The following is a 21,617-nucleotide window of genomic DNA, read 5'->3' as shown; positions in this document are numbered from 1 at the left end:
CATCACAGACTCAATGGACGTGAGTCTGAGTGAACTCTGGGAGATGGTGATGGACAGGGAGGCCTGGCGTGCTGCGATTCACGGGGTCGCAAAGAGTCGGACACGATTGAGCGAACGAACTGAACTGAACTGAAGTGATGCAGTATAATTCAGTGTTACTAAAATCTGTAAAGTCTGAGTTTAAAAAGTATGTCATTTTCAAGGAAACTAAATCAGTGTTTTGAAAATCTTGTTGAAGACAGAAAAGGTCATTAAAATAATGAGCTGCAATTGACTTAGGTGTGAGAGAAACACTAAGAGATGGGGTAGAGGAGGATTCTAAAAATCTGTATGGCTTTCTCATTCCAGTTATTTCTCCAAATGACTTCAAGTTCTTGTGTTCTAAGGAAACAAAACTTAAAAATCATAACTGGTTCATTAGGAAGTATACACAAGCAAAAGAATACAGAATTCAATCAACTGAAACATACTCAAAGAAAAGATCTGAATCTATGTCAAAAGTTGAATGAATATTTTAAATTAAAATGTGTGAAGTATGTGTGTGTTAGGTTATTTACAAAAATGATCACAACATTCCTCCCCAAATGCAGGTCTGTATGCAGTGTGACTCTGCTGTTCCTCTCTAATGAGAGGTAAAGTTTGTTTCTGTCTTGCCCCACCATGAATCTGGACTTGACCCTGTGATTATCTTTGGCCAATGGAACATTAGCAAACATCACAATGGGAGATCCTTAAAAAGGCACATGCACTGGGGTTTGCCTTTCTCACTGCTGAGAACCCAATGCCACCAGGCAAACATGCGCAAAAAAGCTGGGATATATGTATACCTATGGCTGACTCATGTTGAGGTTTGACAGATAACAGCAAAATTCTATAAAGCAACTATCCTTCAATAAAAAATAAATTAATTTTTTTTAAAAATGCTGGCTTCCTTGATGATGAGTAACCAAATGAAGAAAGACTGTAGTCATTCCAGGTAAGACTCAAGAAATACAGATGAGACCATCCTTGATCACCCAGTCTAAACAAACAGGCTGAGACCAGAGAAATCACTCAATCATCATACAGAATATGACAAATATTTGTCAGTTTTAAGTCATTAAGTATTAGATAGGGTTTTTAAACATAGTAAAATATTAATAGACCATATATCATTTATCTCACAATTTCCCAATTAAAATATTTGAATTAACAGACTGATAAGTGAAGAGGATTATGTTAGATAAAATTGCTTCTTTGTGCTATTTTTATCCTCAATTTACAAATAAACAAACTGAAGCCCAGACAGGTTAAATAACATTTCCAAGTTCACACAACAGGTGGTAGGTAGAGCCAAGATTTGAACTGCATATTCTAACCCAGAGTGCAGGCTGCTTAGGAAGGCCCCTGGGATACTGACCCCACCTCCCTAAACAAATTGACCTTAGGTTCTTTAAAAAATCGCAAGCTAGGTATAGAAAGAAGTTTTTTACTTACAACTTTCACACTCTTTGAATTTTGAATCATATGAATTTATTATCAATTCAAGTATTAAAATGAAAAGTTTTACTTTGTTAAGTTTTATTTAATATATCCAAAGAGACAACTTCAAACAATGACTGATTTAGGGAGACAGGATTATGGAGGGGTGTACTGCTTTCTAATTTATGTATTTTTATAATTATTGAGTTTTATATAAAAAACATGTTTACTTTGCAATCAATTTTTAAAAACAAAAATGTTAGAGAAGTTTATAGTACATACATGAAGCAGGATAGTATGGGGACAGACAAGTGGAGAGGCTTCACCTATACCAAGGGACGTGCCTTTTCGGTAGGTGGCCCTACCAAAAGCTGCCCAAAGCACCAAGGAAGAAGGGGTAAGCAGTTTTACACTGCCACCATACGGCCTCAATACAGTTCTGGCCCTATGAGACTCTGCCCTTGGTCCTGATCACCTTGCACCTGCTACTGACCCTGACCAAGTCAGAAACAAGGGCTACTGAGGCTGGAGGGATGGAGAAAGCAACCTAAAATATTTAGGTTTCTGTGCCTAAAGTTTTAACATTCAACGTAGTTAAGAGTTTGGGTTATTTTGGACTAGACAATTTGATCCTGAATTGAGACTTTTGGGTCACTAACTGGTACTTTAAAAAACTTTTGTAGGGAAGACAGAGTCTGTGTCTCTCCATGCCTAAGATACTCACCAGACACTGGTGGAGACTCCCCACAAAGAAGTGGACAGGAGAAGCCCCAGGGGTGGTCAGGTACTAGATAGGGAGGAGTGAGGGAGGTCTAGGCCAGGGGACTGTCAAGGCTGATGGGCTGCTGGGGGACAACAAGGCCTGGGTGGTGGGGGCACAGTTCAGGCCTGGTCCCTTGCCCTCAGGGGCTTCCTCTGACCTCTGGAGCCCTCTCCACCTTCTCAGCCAAACCCTCTGCACTGTGGGGCATCATCCACCTCCAGGGAACCCTCCACCCTTCAAGGCCCCCTCTACCCAGGGAGGTCCCTTAAGCATGAGAGAGTGGGGAGAAGAAAACGGCGGGCAGGCTGGAAGCAGCTTCCAAAGGGTTTGAGGACCAAGAAACTGCCTGGTGTTCCCCTACCCATTCAGCCCTAGGAACCTCCTGAGGCCCCATGCCCAGCCCTCTGCCCTCCAGGGCCTGGTTTCCTAGTCCCCCTGGGCACTGTGAGGTCCCCCTCATCCCTCTAGGGGCCTCATCAGCCCTCTGGACCAGGCCTTCTACCCCCTAAGACTCCCGTCCCTGCCCTCCAGGGCCCTCTCTTCTCTCTGGGGCTCTTTCCTTCCTCCAGGTTAAGCCGTCTGCCCTCTGGAGCCCTCTGGGTACCCTCAGCCCACATAGGTCTGGCAGGCACAAGAAGGATGGAAGAGGAGAAGGAGTCATTCCTGAGGTGGGGGGAGCAACCCTCAGGATGTGGAGGATCAAGAACGTGTCTAGTGTCTCCCTACCTCCTCAGCCCAGGGAGTCTCCTGGTGACCCAACCTGATCCTCCACATCTCAGAATTGGAGGCACAGAATAGGCTTCCATGGCTGGGTGGAGCGGGGGACGGTCCCCACCCCTACCCAGCACCTTTTCTGGAGGCAAGGGTCCTGAATAAGGACGTTCAGTTCAGTTCAGTCGCTCAGTCGTGTCCGACTGTTTCAGGCCTCCCTGTTCATCAGCAACTCCCAGAGTTCACTCAAACTTATGTCCACAGAGTCAGTGATGCCATCCAGCCATCTCATCCTCTGTCATCCCCTCTTCTTCCTGCCCCCAATCCCTCCCAGCATCAGAGTCTTTTCCTATGAGTCAACTCTTCCCATGAGGTGGCCAAAGTATTGGAGTTTCAGCTTTAGCATTAGTACTTCCAATGAACACCCAGGACTGATCTCCTTTAGGATGGACTGGTTGGATCTCCTTGGAGTCCAAGGGACTCTCAAGAGTCTTCTCCAACACCACAGTTCAAAAGCTTCAATTCTTCATCACTCAGCTTTCTTCACAGTCCAACTCTCACATCCATACATGACCACTGGAAAAACCATAGCCCTGACTAGACCGACCTTTGTTGGCAAAGCAATTTCTCTGCTTTTGAATATGCTATCTAGGTTGGTCATAACTTTCCTTCCAAGGAGTAAGTGTCTGTTAATTTCATGGCTGCAATCATGATCTGCAGTGATTTTGGGGCCCAAAAACATCAAGTCTGACACTGTTTCCACTGTTTCCCCATCTATTGCCAATGAAGTGATGGGACCAGAGGCCATGATCTTCGTTTTCTAAATGTTGAGCTTGAAGCCAACTTTTTAAACTCTCCTCTTTCACTTTCATCAAGAGGCTTTTTAGCTCCTCTTCACTTTCGGCCATAAGGGTGGTGTCATCTGCATATCTGAGGTGATTGATATTTCTCCCAGCAATCTTGATTCCAGCTTGTGTTTCTTCCAGTCCAGCATTTCTCATGATGTACTCTGCATAGAAGTTAAATAAGCAGGGTGACCATATACAGCCTTGATGTACTCCTTTTCCTATTTGGAACCAGTCTGTTGTTCCATGTCCAGTTCTAACTATTGCTTCCTGACCTGCATATAGGTTTCTCAAGAGGCAGGTCAGGAAGTCTGGTATTCTCATCTCTCTCAGAGTTTTCCACAGTTTCTTGTGATCCACACAGTCAAAGGATTTGGCATAGTCAATAAAGCAGAAATAGATGTTTTTCTGGAACTCTCTTGCTTTTTCCATGATCCAGCAGATGTTGGCAATTTGATCTCTGGTTCCTCTGCCTTTTCTAAAACCAGCTTGAAAATCTGGAAGTTCATGGTTCATGCATTGCTGAAGCCTGAACTGAAGAATTTTGAGCATTCCTTTACTAGCGTGTGAGACGAGGATGTAGTTGGGATTGGAATGAAAACTGACCTTTTCCAGTCCTGTGGCCACTGCTGAGTTTTCCAAAGTTGGTGGCATATTGAGTGCAGCACTTTCACAGCATCATCTTCAGGATTTGAAACAGCTCTACTGGAATTCCATCACCTCCACTAGCTTTGTTCATAGTGATGCTTTCTAAGGCCCACTTGACTTCACATTCCAGGATGTCTGGCTCTAGGTGAGTGATCACACCATTGTGATTATCTGGGTTATGAAGCTCTTTTTTGCACAGTTCTCCTGTGTTTTCTTGCCACCTCTCCTTAATATCTTCTGCTTCTGTTAAGTCCAGACCATTTCTGTCCTTTATTGAGCCCATCTTTGAATGAAATGTTCCCTTGGTATCTCTAATTTTCTTGAAGAAATCTCTAGTCTTTCCCATTCTGTTGTTTTCCTCTATTTCTTTGCATTGATTGCCGAGGAAGGCTTTCTTATCTCTCCTTGCTATTCTTTGGAACTCTGCATTCAGATGCTTATATCTTTCCTTTTCTCCTTTGCTTTTCACTTCTCTTCTTTTCACAGCTCTTTGTAAGGCCTCCTCAGACAGCCATTTTGCTTTTTTTGCATTTATTTTCCATGGGGATGGTCTTGATCCCTGTCTCCTGTACAATGTCACAAACCTCCGTCTATAGTTCATCAGGCACTCTATCAGATCTAGTCCCTTAAATCTATTTCTCACTTCCACTATATAATCATAAGTGATATGATTTACGTCATACCTGAATGGTCTAGTGGTTTTCCCTACTTTCTTCAATCTACCTAAATCTCACTCCAGCTATTGTGCCACTGCTTAAACCCTTCCAAACCTAAGCCCCACCCTTCACAGGCCAGGATTTTTGCCTTTTTTTTGTCCTGTTGTTGTTTCTTGGGTTTTTTTTCTTTAAGAAAAACAAATAAAAGGAATCCAGATTGGAAAAATCCATCTTTCTTTGCAGATGATATGATACTAGAAAATGCATGGAAAATCCTAAAGATGCCCCCTGAAAATTACTAGAGCTAATCAATGGACATAGTAAAATGGCAGGATATAAAATTTATACACATAAATTCCTTGCATTAATATACACTAACAATGAAAAATCAAAAAAAGAAATTAAGGAAATAATCCCATTCACCATTGTAACAAAAATAATCAAATATGTAGGAATAAACCTAACTAAAGAGACAAGAGATTTGTATGCAGAAAACTATGAGACACTGATGAAAGAACTCGAAGATGGCACAGATGAAAAGATATACCATGCTCTTAGATTAGAAGAATTAATATTGTGAAAATGACAAAAGCAATCTACAGAGTCAAAACAATCCGTATCAAATTACCAACGTATTCATCACAGAACTAGAGCATAAAAATTCACAAAAGATCCCAAATAGTGAAAATAATCTTCAGAAAGAAAAATGGAACTGGAAGAATCAACCTTTCTGACTTCAGTCTGTACTACAAACCTACAGTCATCCAGACAAAGATGGTACTGGCACAAAAACAGAAATACAGACCAAGGGAACAAGATAAAAAGGCCAGAGATAAACTCATGCACCTGTGGTCACCTTATCTTTGACAAAAGAGGCAAGAATATACAATGAAGAAAACACAATCTCTTCAGTAAGTGGTACTGGGGAAACTGGACAGCTACATGTAACAGAAACTGGAACACCTCCTACCTAACACTATACAGAAAAATAAACTCAAAATGGATTAAAGATTTAAATATAAGGCCATAAGCTGTAAAGCTCCTAGAGAATAACATACACAGCAACTCCTTGACATAAATCACAGCAAGATCCTCTGTGAACCACCTCCTAGAATAATGGAAATAAAAACAAAAATAAACAAATGGGGGTCTAATTAAACTTAAAAGATTTTTTTAAAGGAAAGGAAACTGTAAATAAAATGAAAAGAAAACCCTCAGAATGGGAGAAAATAATAGAAAATCAATCAACTGACAAAAATCTCCAAAATATACAAGCAGCTTATACAGATCAATACCAGAGAAACAAACAACCCAACTAAAAAATGAGCAGAAGACATAAACAGACATTTCTCCAAAGAAGACATACAGATGGTTAAACACATAAAAAGATGCTCAACAATGCTCATTATTAGAGAAATCCAAATCAATACTACAATGGGGTATCACCTCACACCAGTCAGAAGGGCTATCATCAAACTATAAATGTTGGAGAGGGTGTGAAGAAAAGAAAACCCTCTTGCACTGTTGGTAGGAATGTAAATTGGTACAGGCACTATGGAGAATAGCATGTAGATTCCTTAAAAAACTAGGAATAAAACTACCACATGACCCAATAATCTCAGTATTGGGCATATAGCCTGAGAAAAACCACAATTGAAAAAGATACAGGTACCCCAATGTTCATCACAGCACTATTCACAATGATAGCACATGGAAGCAACCTAGATGTCCATCAATAGATGAATGGATAAAGAAATTGTGGTACATACATACAATGGAATATTACTCGGCCATAAAAAGGAATGGATTTGAGTCAGTTCTAATGTGTTGAATGAACTAAGGGTCTATTATACAGACTGAAGTAAATCAGGAGAAAAACAAATACCATGTATTAATGCATACATAAATGCTGGGCTGGAAGAAGCACCAAGCTGGAATCAAGATTGCCGGAAGAAATATCAATAACCTCAGATATGCAGATGACACCACCCTTATGGCAGAAAGTGAAGAGGAACTAAAGAACCTCTTGATGAAAGTGAAAGAGGAGAGTGAAAAAGTTGGCTTAAAGCTCAACATTCAGAAAACGAAGATCATGGCATCCGGTCCCATCACTTCATGGAAAATAGATGGGGAAACAGTAACAACAGGGTCAGACTTTATTTTGGGGGGCTCCAAAATCACTGCAGATGGTGACTGCAGCCATGAAATTAAAAGGCACTTACTCCTTGGAAGAAAAGTTATGACCAACCTAGATAGCATATTGAAAAGCAGAAACATTACTTTGCCAACTAAGGTCCGTCTAGTCAAGGCTATGGTTTTTCCAGTGGTCATGTATGGATATGAGACTTGGACGGTGAAGAAAGCTGAGCACTGAAGAATTGATGCTTTTGAACTGCGGTGAGAGTCCCTTGGACTGCAAGGAGATCCAACCAGTCCATCCTAAAGGAGATCAGCCCTGGGTGTTCTTTGGAAGGAATGATGCTAAAGCTGAAACTCTAGTACTTTGGCCACCTCATGCGAAGAGTTGACTCATTGGAAAAGACTCTGATGCTGGGAGCGACTGGGGGCAGTAGGAAAAGGGGACGACAGAGGATGAGATGGCTGGATGACATCACGGACTCGATGGACGTGAGTCTGAGTGAACTCCGGGAGATGGTGATGGATAGGGAGGCCTGGCATGCTGCGATTCATGGGGTCACAAAAGTCAGACACGACTGAGTGAGTGATCTGAACTGAACTGATACATGGAATCTAGAAAGATGGTACTGATCAACCTATTTGCAGAGCAGCAATGGAGACACAGACATACAGAACAGATTTATGGGCACAGTGGGAGAAGGGGAGGAAGGGGCAAATTGAAAGAGTTGAAACATTACCATATATAAAATAGACAGCCAGTGGAATTTGCTGTATGACACAGGGAGCTCAAATCCAGTGCTCTGTGATAATCTAGAGGGCTGGGATGGGGTGAGAGGAAGGAGGGAGGTTCCAGAGGGAGGGGACATATGCATACCTATGGCTAATTCATGATGATGTATGGCAGAAACTAACACAATATTGTAACGCTATTATCCACCATTTAAAAATAAATTTAAGTAAAAAAATAAAATATATCAGTCAGGACAGTTTAAAGCATGTTTCAGTAATAAAGCAAGACAAAAATTTCAATGAAAAAAGTCTACAACAAATTCTGGAGAGGATGTGGAGAAAAGGCAACCTTCTTGCACTGTTGTTGGGAATGTAAACTGACACAGCCACTATGGAGAACAATATGGAGACTCCTTAAAAAACTAGGATAAAACTACCATATGATCCAGCAATTGCACTACAAGGCATATACCAAGTTCAAAACCTGACAAAATCATAATTCAAAAAGACACACGTACCCCAATGTTCACTGTAGCACTATTTGTAATAGCTGGGACATGGAAGCAACCTAGATGTCCATCAACAAATGAATGGATGAAGAAGTTATGTTACATACAAAACAATGGAATGTTACTCAGCCATAAAATGGAATACATTTGAGTCAGTAGTAGTGAGGTGGATGAACCTAGAGCCTATTATTATTATACAGAGTGAAGTAGGTCAGAAAGAAAAAAAAACAAATATCATGCATTAATGCATACACATGGAATCTAGAAAAATGGTACTGATGAATCTATCTGCAGGGCAGGAATAGAGGTGCAGAAATAGAGAACACATTTGTGGACACAGTGGGGGAAGGGGAGGGTGGAATGAATGAGAAAGCAGCACTTAAACATATATACTTAAAGTTGCCCTAACTCAAAAAATAATGATAATAATAATAAACATATATATTACCATTTGTAAAACAGATAACTAATGATGGGAAGTTGCTGTAAAACACAGGGTGCTCAACCCAGTGCTCTGTGATGACCTAGAGGGGTGGGGTGGGGTAGGGTGGTAGGTGAGAGGGACGTTCAAGAGGGAGGGGACATATGCATATTTATGGCTTGATTCACACTGTTGTATAAAAGAAACCAATACAACATTGCAAAGCAATTATCCTCCAATTAAAAAAAAAATAACCTATCTTAGAGTGACTAAAAATGCTATGGGATCTGAGTGAGATCTCATTCAGGGGAAGGGAAAGACCTAGCTCAGAGCAATTTAAACAGTCAGTGGAGAGAAACTGTTTTCTGATGCTGACTGTCCCACTCAGTCTACATAGTCTACACCAATGAGAAAAACAGGCTCTGCAGTCATTAAGTGGTTAGGTAAGGTTCCCTCCACAAGTAATAAGTGAAGGGATTTAGCTGGGATTACAACTGAAGACTTCAGGTCCTCAATTCTCTTGCCACAGTAGTAGCAGGACAGAAGAGAAAATCAAACTAGGTGGCTGGACACTTGCTTATCTTTTCAAAAGCATTTTGCTTAGGACACACAGTGCTTACTTTGGAATCAAGTGCACTGGGTTTTCTCCCCACACCTCATGCCACTGTCATTGTTGCCGTGCCTTCAGGAAAGTGAGGCTGCAGTAACACACCTCTGGAGTCAGACTTCATTCTGAATCTTGCATCATGTGACACTTCATATTCTCCACAAGGATACTCCCAGTGGCTAACTCAGAGGTTTAAAAACTACATAATGTATGAAAGGCACATTGTGAGGATTCAATAAATAGCAATTAGTATACCAATATTAATTTCCCCCTGAAAATCACAGAAGGATCTGGGTGAGAGAAGGGAGAATGGCACATCTCCAATCTCACATAAGTCTTTTCTTAAGTAGCTACCCTGGGGAGTGCATAATGGGCAATGTCAGGGTTGGTGGGGGACAGAGACTCCTATTGGACCAGACTTGGAAGGACAATCTGGACAACCAGCTCACCATGAAGTGGGAAGGTTGAGTCATCTCATTCAGGACCTGAATGTTGTCTGTGGTCACGGAGGGAATCCTGGAGCACCAGGCCAGTGAGAAGAGCCAAGGTTCATTGACAAGATATAAGTTGATGCTGATGTTAGCTGCTTTATATTCTCTAGGGAAAATAAAAAAGAACCCACAGGAGACTCAGAGTTAATCTCACTCTCATCACCTAAGAGGGAAACAGTCACTACATTTGAGAAAGGATGTTGCCTACATCACCAGAAATAGGTGATAGTAGGACAACCTATGATATGACATGCAGAATTAGCTCATATTGCAATGAGATAAAGGACTGAATTTAATACCTTTGCTACTATGCCAGCAGTAGTATTTTAGTAAATTGGCTTCCTCAAGGAAAGAAAAGTGAGGGAGGGGAGAAAGGAGGGGAGAGAGGGAGGGAGGAAGGTAGGAAAGAGAGAGGGGGGGAAAGGGAAAAAAAGGAAAGTCCTAACAAATTCCTAATGGAACTTGTCAATTTCCATGGTATAAATACTCACAATTTGCTCCCAGAAGCTGATATGCACCAGCTCCAGTACACTATTGGGCAGCAAATGTACTTATTTCCATCAGAGCACTTACCGTCCTCTACTCTATGTGCCTTCCTATCAATCTTCTCTACTTAACTGTAAGCAAATTAAAAGCAAAGACCATGTCTTACTCAACTCTGAATGTTCAGTGCATGCGTGCTAAGTCACTTTAGTCCTGTCTGTCTATGACCTTTTGGACTATAGCCCACTAGGCTCCACTGTCCATGGGATTCCCCAGACAAGAATACTGGAGTGGGTTGCCATGCCCTCCTCCAGGGTAAGTTCTCAACCCAGGGATAGAAAATGCATCTCTTAAGTCGCCTGCATTGGCAGGTGAGTTCTTTACCACTAATGCCACCTGGGAACCCTCTGTATATCCAGTGGTGGTGGTGGTGGTTTACGTACCATAATACCTGCCTGTAGAAATAGTTAAATGAAGGAATTAATAAATGAATACTAATTTGGTGAATATTTAAATTTCAAATATAAAAAAACTTCACAAGCATGAGTAGGGGGGATGGTACACAGTACTTTCCAATGGCAGGATGAAATGTCAGTAAATATTTGTGTACTATCTGTAGAAACAGTAGAAGAACATCAAGTCAAGTTGTCATTAGAGATTAAATTTCTCAGAAAATACATCATGTAAGTGCCTTTGAAAGACTTTTTAACCCTGAGATGTTATAACATATTGAAAACAGCTCTGCACAAGCCTGGGGTTGAATTCCAGCACTGTCACATAATAGCTTGGCAATTTCTTAGGCTCAGTGTATAAACTGTAAATAAAAATAACCATACAGCCTTTACAGGAGTGCTTGCAATTAGTTACCCAAAGTGTTAGCCTGTGTCTAAGAAAATTCTACACATCATTTAAAAATAAATGTATCATGGATCGGAAGAATCAATATAGTGAAAATGAGTATACTACCCAAAGCAATCTATAGACTCAATGCAATCCCTATCAAGCTACCAACGGTATTTTTCAATAAGCTAGAACAAATAATTTCACAATTTGCATGGATATACAAAAAAAACTCGAATAGCCAAAGCAATCTTGAGAAAGAAGAATGGAACTGGAGGAATCAACTTGCCTGACTTCAGGCTCTACTACAAAGCCACAGTCATCAAGACAGTATGGTACAGGCACAAAGACAGAAATATAGATCAATGGAACAAAATAGAAAGCCCAGAGATAAATCCACACATCTATGGACACCTTATCTTTGACAAAGGAGGCAAGAATATACAGTGGAGAAAAGACAATCTCTTCAACAAGTGGTGCTGGGAAAACTAGTCAACCACTTGTAAAAGAATGAAACTAGAACACTTTCTAACACCAAACACAAAAATAAACTCAAAATGAATTAAAGATCTAAATGTAAGACCAGAAACTATAAAACTCCTAGAGGAGAACATAGGCAAAACACTCTCTGACATAAATCACAGCAGGATCCTCTATGATCCACCTCCCAGAATATTGGAAATAAAAGCAAAAATAAACAAATGGGATCTAATTAAAATTAAAAGCTTCTGCACAACAAAGGAAACTATAAGCAAGGTAAAAAGACAGCCTTCAGAACGGGAGAAAATAATAGCAAATGAAACAATTGACAAAGAACTAATCTCAAAAATATACAAGCAACTCCTGCAGCTGAATACCAGAAAAATAAACAACCCAATCAAAAAATGGGCCAAAGAACTAAACAGACATTTCTCCAAAGAAGACATACAGATGGCTAACAAACACATGAAAAGATGCTCAATATCACTCATTATTAGAGAAATGCAAATCAAAACCACAATAAGGTACCATTTCATGCCAGTCAGAGTGGCTGCGATCCAAAAGTCACAGTAAGTGTTGGAGAGGGTGTGGAGAAAAGGGAACTCTCTTACACTGTTGGTGGGAATGCAAACTTTTCTCCATAGTAGTACAGCCACTATGGAGAACAATGTGGAAATTCCTTAAAAAACTGGAAATGGAACTGCCTTAATGACCCAGCAATCCCACTGCTGGGCATACACACAGAGGAAACCAGAACTGAAAGAGACATGTGTACCCCAATGTTCATCACAGCACTGTTTATAATAGCCAGGACATGGAAACAACCTAGATGTCCATCAGCAGCTGAACGGATAAGAAAGCTGTGGTACATATACACAATGGAATATTACTCGGCCATTAAAAATAATACATTTGAATCAGTTCTAATGAGGTGGATGAAACCGAAGCCGATTATAGAGAGTGAAGTAAGCCAGAAAGAGAAACACCAATATAGTATACTAACGCATATATGGAATTTAGAAACATGGTAACGATAACCCTGTATGCAAGACAGCAAAAGAGACACAGATATATAGAACAGTCTTTTGGACTCTGTGGGAGAGGAAGAGGGTGAGATGATTTGGGAAAATGGCATTGAAACATGTATAATATCATATATTAAATGAAAAAAAAAATAATAAAACCCCATTCAAAAAAAATAAATAAAATTTTTTTAAAAAGACACAAAGCAGTTCAAAGACAATTAACATAAAAAAAGAAATGTCACAGAAACATTAATTATAAGAACGCCAGTGTGGCAATATTAATAAAAGCAATTTTTAGGCAAGAATTATAACCAGAAAGAAGGGACATTTCATAATGAAAGGATGGTAATAAATCCAAGAAAATAATCTAACAATTCTAAATGCAAATACACCTTAAAAAAAGTGTTTAAAATATGAGAAGCCAAACAACTACAATAATCACAGTAACAACAACAAACACAGCCAAAGGGAGAAATACAGAAATCAACAGTCAGCTGGAAATATTACATCCCCTTTTCTACAACTGACAGATGAGGCACAGGAAGCCCTTAATTTCTCTCTGACTGAAGAGGTTGCTCCCAGAAGGAAGAAGGAAGAAGTCATGGTCTAATCTCCTTGTCAACATGATATCTACATCTTTTCTAAATAGAACAATAATATTTGCTAGAAAGAGAGGTCTTTATATATAGAATATGTTCTTTAATGGATGTTCTTGGTTGATTACTTTTTATTATATATTTTGTAAATAAACACAGAATGTGGATTTATGAGGTATGGGTCCCTGGACAAGGTCACAAAAGCTATGCAAGTCTCTGGGAGTATTAAATGCAGATGTTTTATAACTCAAATGTTCTCCTTCAAAGTGAAATAACCCCATAAAAACACATTTGGAGCCTGTATCTATTACTGTGGGCCATAGGGAATGTGTCCAATAAAGGAAGAAACCTGCAAAGTTGAAATCAATGTCTCTGACCTCTCCTTGCTTTGTCTGAGCCTCCTGACTGCCTTCTGTATCTTTGAAATTAATAATAAAACTTAATAGTAAGTTCTCTGATGTGTATGAGTTTGATTTGAAACCTAATGCTTTGTGTTAACTCCACAGAAAAAGCAGGAGGAAAATGCAGTATAAAATACTTAAAAAGACTATTAACCAATTTAAATTATATATTTTGGAAATTAAACCAGCCCCTGTTGGAATCATTTGTGGTTATTTTTTCCCAGTCTGTAGGTTGTCATTTTGTATTCTTTATGGTTTCCTTTGCTGTGCAAAAGCTTTTAAGTTTGATTAGGCCACTTGATTTTCTAATAGGACTCAGGATATGACTGACCCTTCTTAAAGTCTGATGTCAGTGGATCCTATTCCCATATAACTATGGCCAAGGAATAACTTTTAAAAATTACTAGTAAAAGAATTAACACTAGGGAATCTGTCAAACCTATATTTAAACCTCAGTGTGGTCCCCCACTGACCAACTATATGGACTTCGGGGAAATATTAACACGTAACCTCCCCGAACTTTTCCTCGTTAAAGATAAGATTCCCCATTTGAAACATGGGGAGTGATGCTAATTTATAGAGCACAGCATGTAATGATGGTGATGATGAAACAACAGGTAACATTTACTGTGTTCATATATTTGCCCATCATTTTGCTCTGTGCATATATGTAGTATGTCACTTAATCTTTTAACCATTCCATCACGTTATTGTTATCCTTAATTTATAAATGAGAAAACTGATTATTAAAACTTGTCCAAAGTCACACTTGTAGCTGATGGGTAAGCCAGAATTTTAAAAAGAGCCTGTGGTTAACCAACGGAACTTGACACATAATAAAGGCTCAGTAAGTGAAAGTTATTATAATTATTTTTCAACTACTAGATTAATCTAAATTATGATTAGCAGAGACAGAAATCACCTTGGAATCATTTTTTCTTTGATAAAAAGTAGAAAGGAATAGACATACATTCAAAACAGAGGAATAGTTGGGCAAAGAAAAATCTTCTGCATAGGAAAGAGAGGTAAAATATGTATAATTTTCTAATGTTGAAAAAATATATATATAATTTTATGATCAACTGCCCCATAGCCCAAGAGGCTGGAAAAGCCAGAACATGAAAAGAGGTAAATCCAATAGCCTAGCTCATGACTTGAGATACAAAAATGAATCTAGAAGAATTTCTGTAGCTCAAAGAGATTTTGGAGATAGGGAGATACATATGTATATCTGGACAAAACACATATATATGTTCAGTCTCTGAAGCATTTAGAATCATCTGAAAAGAACTTTCCAATATACAAGCTGGATTTAGAAAAGGCAGAGGAACCAGAGATCCAATTGCCAACATCTGCTGGATCACAGAAAAAGCAAAATTCCAGAAAAACATCTACTTCTGCTTTATTAATTATGTTAAAGCCTTTGACTGTGTGGATCACAAAAAACTGTGGAAAATTCTTCAAGACATGGAAATACCTAACCTGCCTCCTGAGAAACTTGTATGTGGGTCAAGAAGCCACAGTTAGAACCAGACATGGAACAATGGACTGGTTTCAAATTGGGAAAGGAGTACGTCAAGACTGTGTACTGTCACCCTGCTTATTTAACTTATATGCAGAGTCCATCATGCAAAATGCCAGACTGGATGAAGCACAAGCAGGAACCAAGATTGCTGAGAAAAATATCAACAACCTCAGATATTCAGATGACACCACTCCAATGGCAGAAAATAAAGAGGAACTAAATAGCCTCTTGATGAGGGTGAAAGAGGAAAGTGAAAAAATTAGCTTAAAACTCAACATTCAAAATACTAAGGTTATGGTATCCCATCCTATCACTTCATGACATATAGATGGGGAAAAAGTGGAAACAGGCTGATTTTATTTTACTGGGCTCCAAAAGCATTGCAGATGATGACTGTGGTCATGAAATTAAAAGACACTTGCTCCTTGGAAGAGAAGCTATGACAAACCTAGACAGTGCATTAAAAAGTGGAGACATCATTTTGCCAACAAAGGTCTGTATAGTTAAAGCTATGGTTTTTCCAGTAGTCACATACGAATGTGAGAGTTGGACCATAAAGAAGGTTGAGTGCCAAAGAACTGATGCTTTCAAACTGTGATGCTGGAGAAGGCTCTTGAGAGTCCCTTGAACGACAAGGAGGTCAGACCAGTCAATCCTAAAGGAAAGTGAAAGTCACTCAGTCATGTCCGACTCTTTGTGACCCCATGACTACACAGTCCATGGAATTCTCCAGGCCAGATCCCTGGAGTGGGTAGCCTTTCCCTTCTCCAGGGGATCTTCTCAACCCAGAGATCAAACCCAGGTCTCCCACATTGCAGGTGGATTCTTTACCAGCTGAGCCACAAGGGAAGCCCAAGAATACTGGAGTGGGTAGCCTATCCCTTCTCCAGCAGATCTTCCCTACTCAGAAATCGAACTGGGGTCTCCTGCATTGCAGGCAGATTCTTTACCAACTGAGCTATGAGGGAAGCCCCTATCCTAAAGGAAATCAACCTGAATATTCACTGGAAGAATTGATGCTGAAGTTAAAGTTTCAATACTTTGGCCACCTGATGCACAGAGCCGACACAATGGAAAAGACACTGATGCTAGGAAAGACTGAGGGCAGTAGAACAGGGTAACAGAGGATGAGATGGCTGGATGGCATCACTGACTTAATGGACACGAGTCTGCGCAAGCACCAGGAGACAGTGAAGGACAGGGAAGCCTGGCGTGCTGCAGTCTATGGGGTCGCAAAGAGTCAGACATGACTTAACGACTGAACAACAATGACACAGGGACTAATGGAAGCAGTGACTATCAATAATCAAATCTGAAAAAGTTACCATTCTCAGGTGCCTTTAATTCTGAAAACTCTGTCTCTGACTATGTAATTATAAATGTGGTGATGGAGAATTTCAGTTTCTTCTCATGCTTGGCTGTTTTAAGGGTTTTTCTAATAATGATTTGATTATGTTTCAGATTACATCTATGAGAAATCTGGCTATCTGGATTACAAAGTTACTTATTAGGTATTTCAATCCATCTGGTAATGGCAGAAGGAAATCAACTCAACTTTTTGAGTTCTTACTTTTCAGTGATCACTTTATATAACAACAAAAACACCAAGCACATAAAAGGGTGTGCTGATGAGAGACTGAAGCATAAAGAAGAAGAGGCTGAAGAGCATGTTCCAGGAACAGAGTGTAACTTTGATAAATGTTTGTTGGCACAGAGTGAGGGCAGGATAAGAAGAGGAGGACAGGGGATTCCAGAAAGATAACTACACATGGAAATCCTGAGATAGGAGGAGGAACCTACGTAGCTTGGCTGGGATGCAGATTTCCTGCAAGTAAGGCAATACGTGCTGAGGAAAATGTGGTCAAACACTTACCTCATCCCATTGTAGAACAAGTTCTTGTAGTCAGCGTTTATTCTAGTGATATTTTCTTTTGTGAGGCGTTCAACAGGGAGTAACCGGCCCACTTGCTGAAAACCAGGAGCTTTTTTCTTGACATACTCCCTTTCAAAACTTGGCAACCAAAAAATCTGTAAGGAGAAACAGGAAGTCTTTCAGTGGATAATCAGCTGTCTAGGCACAAACAGATCCTACGTAGAATGGGAGGAGCCCCAATCCAGCATAGGTAACAGTCTATAAGGAGCAGAGAGATTCTAGACCTTGGTGAAAGAGTCAACTTCGCTAATGCTGTCTATTCTTATAAAGAGGCTTTATAAGAATTCTTATAAAGGGGCTTTCACCAGGGTTGTTCTGGAGCTGAGTTTTCCCAGTTAACATCATGGAACCAAGGGTCATCCTTGTCACCACACTAGCTAAAGTAAGTATGGAAGAAAGATTAGAATCATAAACACATCCTCTGACTGATCCTAAAAATCATCTTTGTGAGAGGTCCTTTCCTGCCAACAGGGAAGGCTATTATGACTCATCTGTGGAAATAGTTCTGTTTGCAAAAAAACCCCACATATTTGTTTCTTTCATAGCATTCTTCCATATTCTGAGAATTTGACATTTGGAATGACTCCCCAAATGCAGAGTAGCTTCTGAAAAACAAGATGAACAAATCTCTGCTCAAATAAGAACCAGATGTCCTTTCTATATTATTAATGATAGCCAAGTCCTCAAAGTCTTAAGCATTCCATACCCAGGCCCTTTCTAATAGATATATGTTGGTGATGGTGCAGGTCACATCATACAGCCATTAAACACATATTCCCTTTTAACAGAGGGGTGACATTTCATTTGGCTTTGAATAACAAAAAGACTCAATGTTTTCCCCTACTGATACAAATTTAACGGGGTCATTCTTAGATTGCCGAATATAGCTGTATAAAATAGTCATCTTCATATTTATAGGGAGCAAAATTATTTAAGGATCCCAAGGAAGAGCTACAAGGTAGGTTAGATTCAACTGCTATGGTTGTGGGACACGTGACCCACCCACCAACCTCTACCATAAATACTGAGATAGACATACCAGATGTTGCTCAATCTGAGAGTCAAGGATTATGCTTACTACATGGCGGACATACAAAGCTCTGAGAGAATGATTTGGTGCAGGGCCATTAAGATCAAAGATCACAAACTTTTTTTCCTTCTGTGCAAGTTCCAATAATTCAGTTAGCTTTGGAATCTTCTGATTTCCTGCTCTTTCCCTGTCAGCCTTTGATAAGGGTTTCATACCAAAAAATGGTTTGATCTAAAAATACATAAGAGAAAACACTGGCTCCCATCAAAAGCATTTTCCAATTCTCCTTCTTTTAGCCCCACACCAATTACCATTTAACCCACCCATCAGGCCCTCTGTAATACTGGTCCTGAGATAAGAGTTGCCAAGAAGAGAAATTAAATGTAATCTCCATAGGTAATCATGGTATTTGGAATGATTTATTCTATATTGTAGAACCTATACTGTTGATTTATTCTATATTGTTGTATTTGCACTGAAGGTCTCCTCATGTTCTTGTCTTAAACTTCCTTTTCAATCTTTTTTTCTATAACTCTCCTCAAAGTATTACAATTCCTTTTCAGTCACACTGGCTTCCCACACATTCTCTCACTGTTCTGGTTTTGTGTAATGGAAAGAAAGCAGGCTTTGTCTTCAGACTGAACTGGACTCAAGCCCAGTGCTTCCACTCATTTGTCTTCCTTACCATATCCACCTGTTAAAACCCTACCCTCAAACTGCAAAACCCAGTTCAAATGCTACCAACTTCATGAAGTGCCCACTTAAATATTCCTAAACTAAAGAGACTTCAATGGTGTTAAACCACAGTTACCAATTTTTATGCCTTTGTATGTTTCATCCTGCCTTCTAGTCATTTGTATATATCCTAGATCAGGTTCAAACCCCAGCTTCATGTACTTCTTGCTGTGTAACAGTGGTAAAACTATTTAAAATTTCTAAGTTTTCATTACCCTGATATAAGATGGAGAAGGGGAGAGTAATATGTGTATTTCTAGGATTATTTTGAAGATCAAAAATAATCAAATATCTACCAGGTCTAGCAGCATGTCCAGTACACAAAGAAGTGCACAGTTCATAATAGTTCCCTCACTCTGTACTGGTTCTACTGGAGGGCCACTCCCTAATGGCAGGCACTGTCATAATTTCTTTGCCGTACACAGCATTTTATTTTATTCCTCAGTACATACATGTATTGGCTATATTAACATAGCTACTTTTATTGTCATTTGCCAACTTTAGATCATTTGTGTGTAAAGTCAGTGATTAAACACTGTCTCTCAGGAGAAAGACACAGTAGCTACACCTCACATATTCCCAAGACTAAAATATTTTTCTCTATACAACTTTATCTTCTCTCTCCTTCCCACCCTATTTATTTTCCTTCCTTTACTGCCTAAGCAACCTGTCTTTTCTCACCTTTTTCTCAAGAAAGAGTCAATCACACTGAACATTGTTTCCATGCTATACCTGAAGGCAGATTATAAGTGTGGAATTAAACCCTTCCACATCTGAGTTGAGGTCTATAATTAAAGGTCTTCTTAATCCTCAGGAAAAACAGAAATTTGCTTTGAAATACAAGATATTGTTAGATTCTATCAGATCTAGACCAACTGATTCACTTAATTGTTAGAACTTTGTGTGGGGAAAAAAAGTTGTTAAAAGAACAGGATGGGAAAGATGAAGAAAAGATTTAAATAGCCCAGCTGTGCATAATTTTTTCAAAGTCCTGGAAGGGGTTAAAAAAAAAATAAGAAATGCACTATACCAGGACATTTATTTCTGAAGCCTTTAATGATAAAGTGAATGAAAAATACAGAATAGCACAACTATAAAGATTAATCAATAGAAGAGTTTAAAACCAGATTTCAGTAATCTCTAAACAGCATTATGAGGTAGATCTAATATCTGATGTAAATTGAGCCTCTTTTTATATTAGGTTGGCCAAATTCCAGGTTTTCCATATCATAGAAATATTTTGGCCAACCCAATATATAAAATGAGTGGACTTATTCATAAAAATAAACTGGAATAGGACAATACCAGTTTAGATTATCTCCAATATAAAGTTGAACATTTTCAAAACAATAATAAAAGACCCTTGGTCCTCTATGCCTATGCTTAGAAAAATTACAAGTAGAAGGGCCATCGAATGATCCAACATATTATACTGGTTTAGAAGTCTGAAAATTTATAAATTCAGCCCAATGATGCCACTTAGAGGGAAACAATACAGCTCAACAGACAATTATGAGAACTACATGTAAGTATCAATGAACAATACAGTTCTCTTGTTGATATAGGTACTCTTATTATTAATCTCACTACCATAAAAAATCAGATTGCTAAAACCAAGAAGCTGTATTTTCTATCAATCCTAGGTCCTTTTCCATGTCCTTTTCTATAAATGACATAGGAACATTCCTTTCTTCTCTATGGCATATTCTTATTGTTAGGAATCTACTTTGCAAAAAGAACCAGCAAAAGAAATGTACCACAGACAAATAACTATCAGGAGTCACAGAAAATTCTATACACATTATCAAATTATATCTGTGAACATTAGTATACTGATTTTAAAAAACAATCAGATAATTATCCATGGTACTTAGCAACTGAATAACAACAACCAGAATCCCTGAGGGGAAAAGAGGCAGAATAATTAGAGTCAAACTGGTAAGAGTTCACATTGACTCTATTGACATTGTTGCCTAAAATCCTGTTAATGCTGAAGTTGGAGCAGATTTAAGTCAACTTTGCTGTTGTTGTTCAGTTGCTAAGTCATGTCTGACTCTTCTGTGACTCCACAGACTATAGCCCTCCAGGATCCTCTGTCCATGGGTTTGCCCAGGCAAGAATATTGAAATGGGTTGCCTTCTCCTTCTCCCAGGGGATCTTCCCAGCCCAGGGATCGAACCTGTGCCTCCAGCATTCCTATACTGGCAGGCAGACTGTTTACCACTGAGCCACCAGAGAAGCCAATATAACAAAGGTTAATTATCCCTTGTATTAGTCCAAGCAATATGTCTATTTTACATGTTTTTTAAAAACACCAAAACTGAGGTGGTGGTCCTCCACCAATATCTGCTGGCTATTAACCAAAGATTTATACCTCATTTTCTAGCACTGCTTAACCTGTATGTACTCTCTTTGGTTCTATCTTTACCTTCTTTCATGTTCCAACTAATAAAGATAGCCACTATTTATTGCTTTCACCAGAGCAAAATCAACAGTTTACCTGAAAAGTTATGTTTCTATCATTTACAGAAGGCCCACTCTACTTTCTCAAGTCTTAAACAAAAGATCTTAAGGATATGCAGTAATCTC

General features: G+C 39.2%; 1 protein-coding gene across 1 annotated transcript in view; it reads right to left on the bottom strand.

Moving 5' to 3' along the window:
• The window catches only part of LOC128069094 (glycerophosphodiester phosphodiesterase domain-containing protein 4-like), a 148,834-nt gene that overhangs the window by 22,776 nt on the left and 104,441 nt on the right, over positions 1 to 21,617 (bottom strand). Inside the window, exons 11-13 of the mRNA XM_052662383.1 lie at positions 18,303 to 18,524; positions 17,204 to 17,358; positions 9,939 to 10,086 (exon numbers count right to left, since the gene is read on the bottom strand). Of these exons, the coding sequence (XP_052518343.1) occupies positions 9,939 to 10,086; positions 17,204 to 17,358; positions 18,303 to 18,524 (525 nt within the window). The remainder of the gene's footprint in view (positions 1 to 9,938; positions 10,087 to 17,203; positions 17,359 to 18,302; positions 18,525 to 21,617) is intronic.

This window comes from Budorcas taxicolor, chromosome 25 (genome assembly GCF_023091745.1).
Source record: "Budorcas taxicolor isolate Tak-1 chromosome 25, Takin1.1, whole genome shotgun sequence".
NCBI lineage: Eukaryota > Metazoa > Chordata > Mammalia > Artiodactyla > Bovidae > Budorcas > Budorcas taxicolor.
Note: the sequence above shows the minus strand (reverse complement) of the source record. Positions and strands in the feature narration are given on the sequence as shown.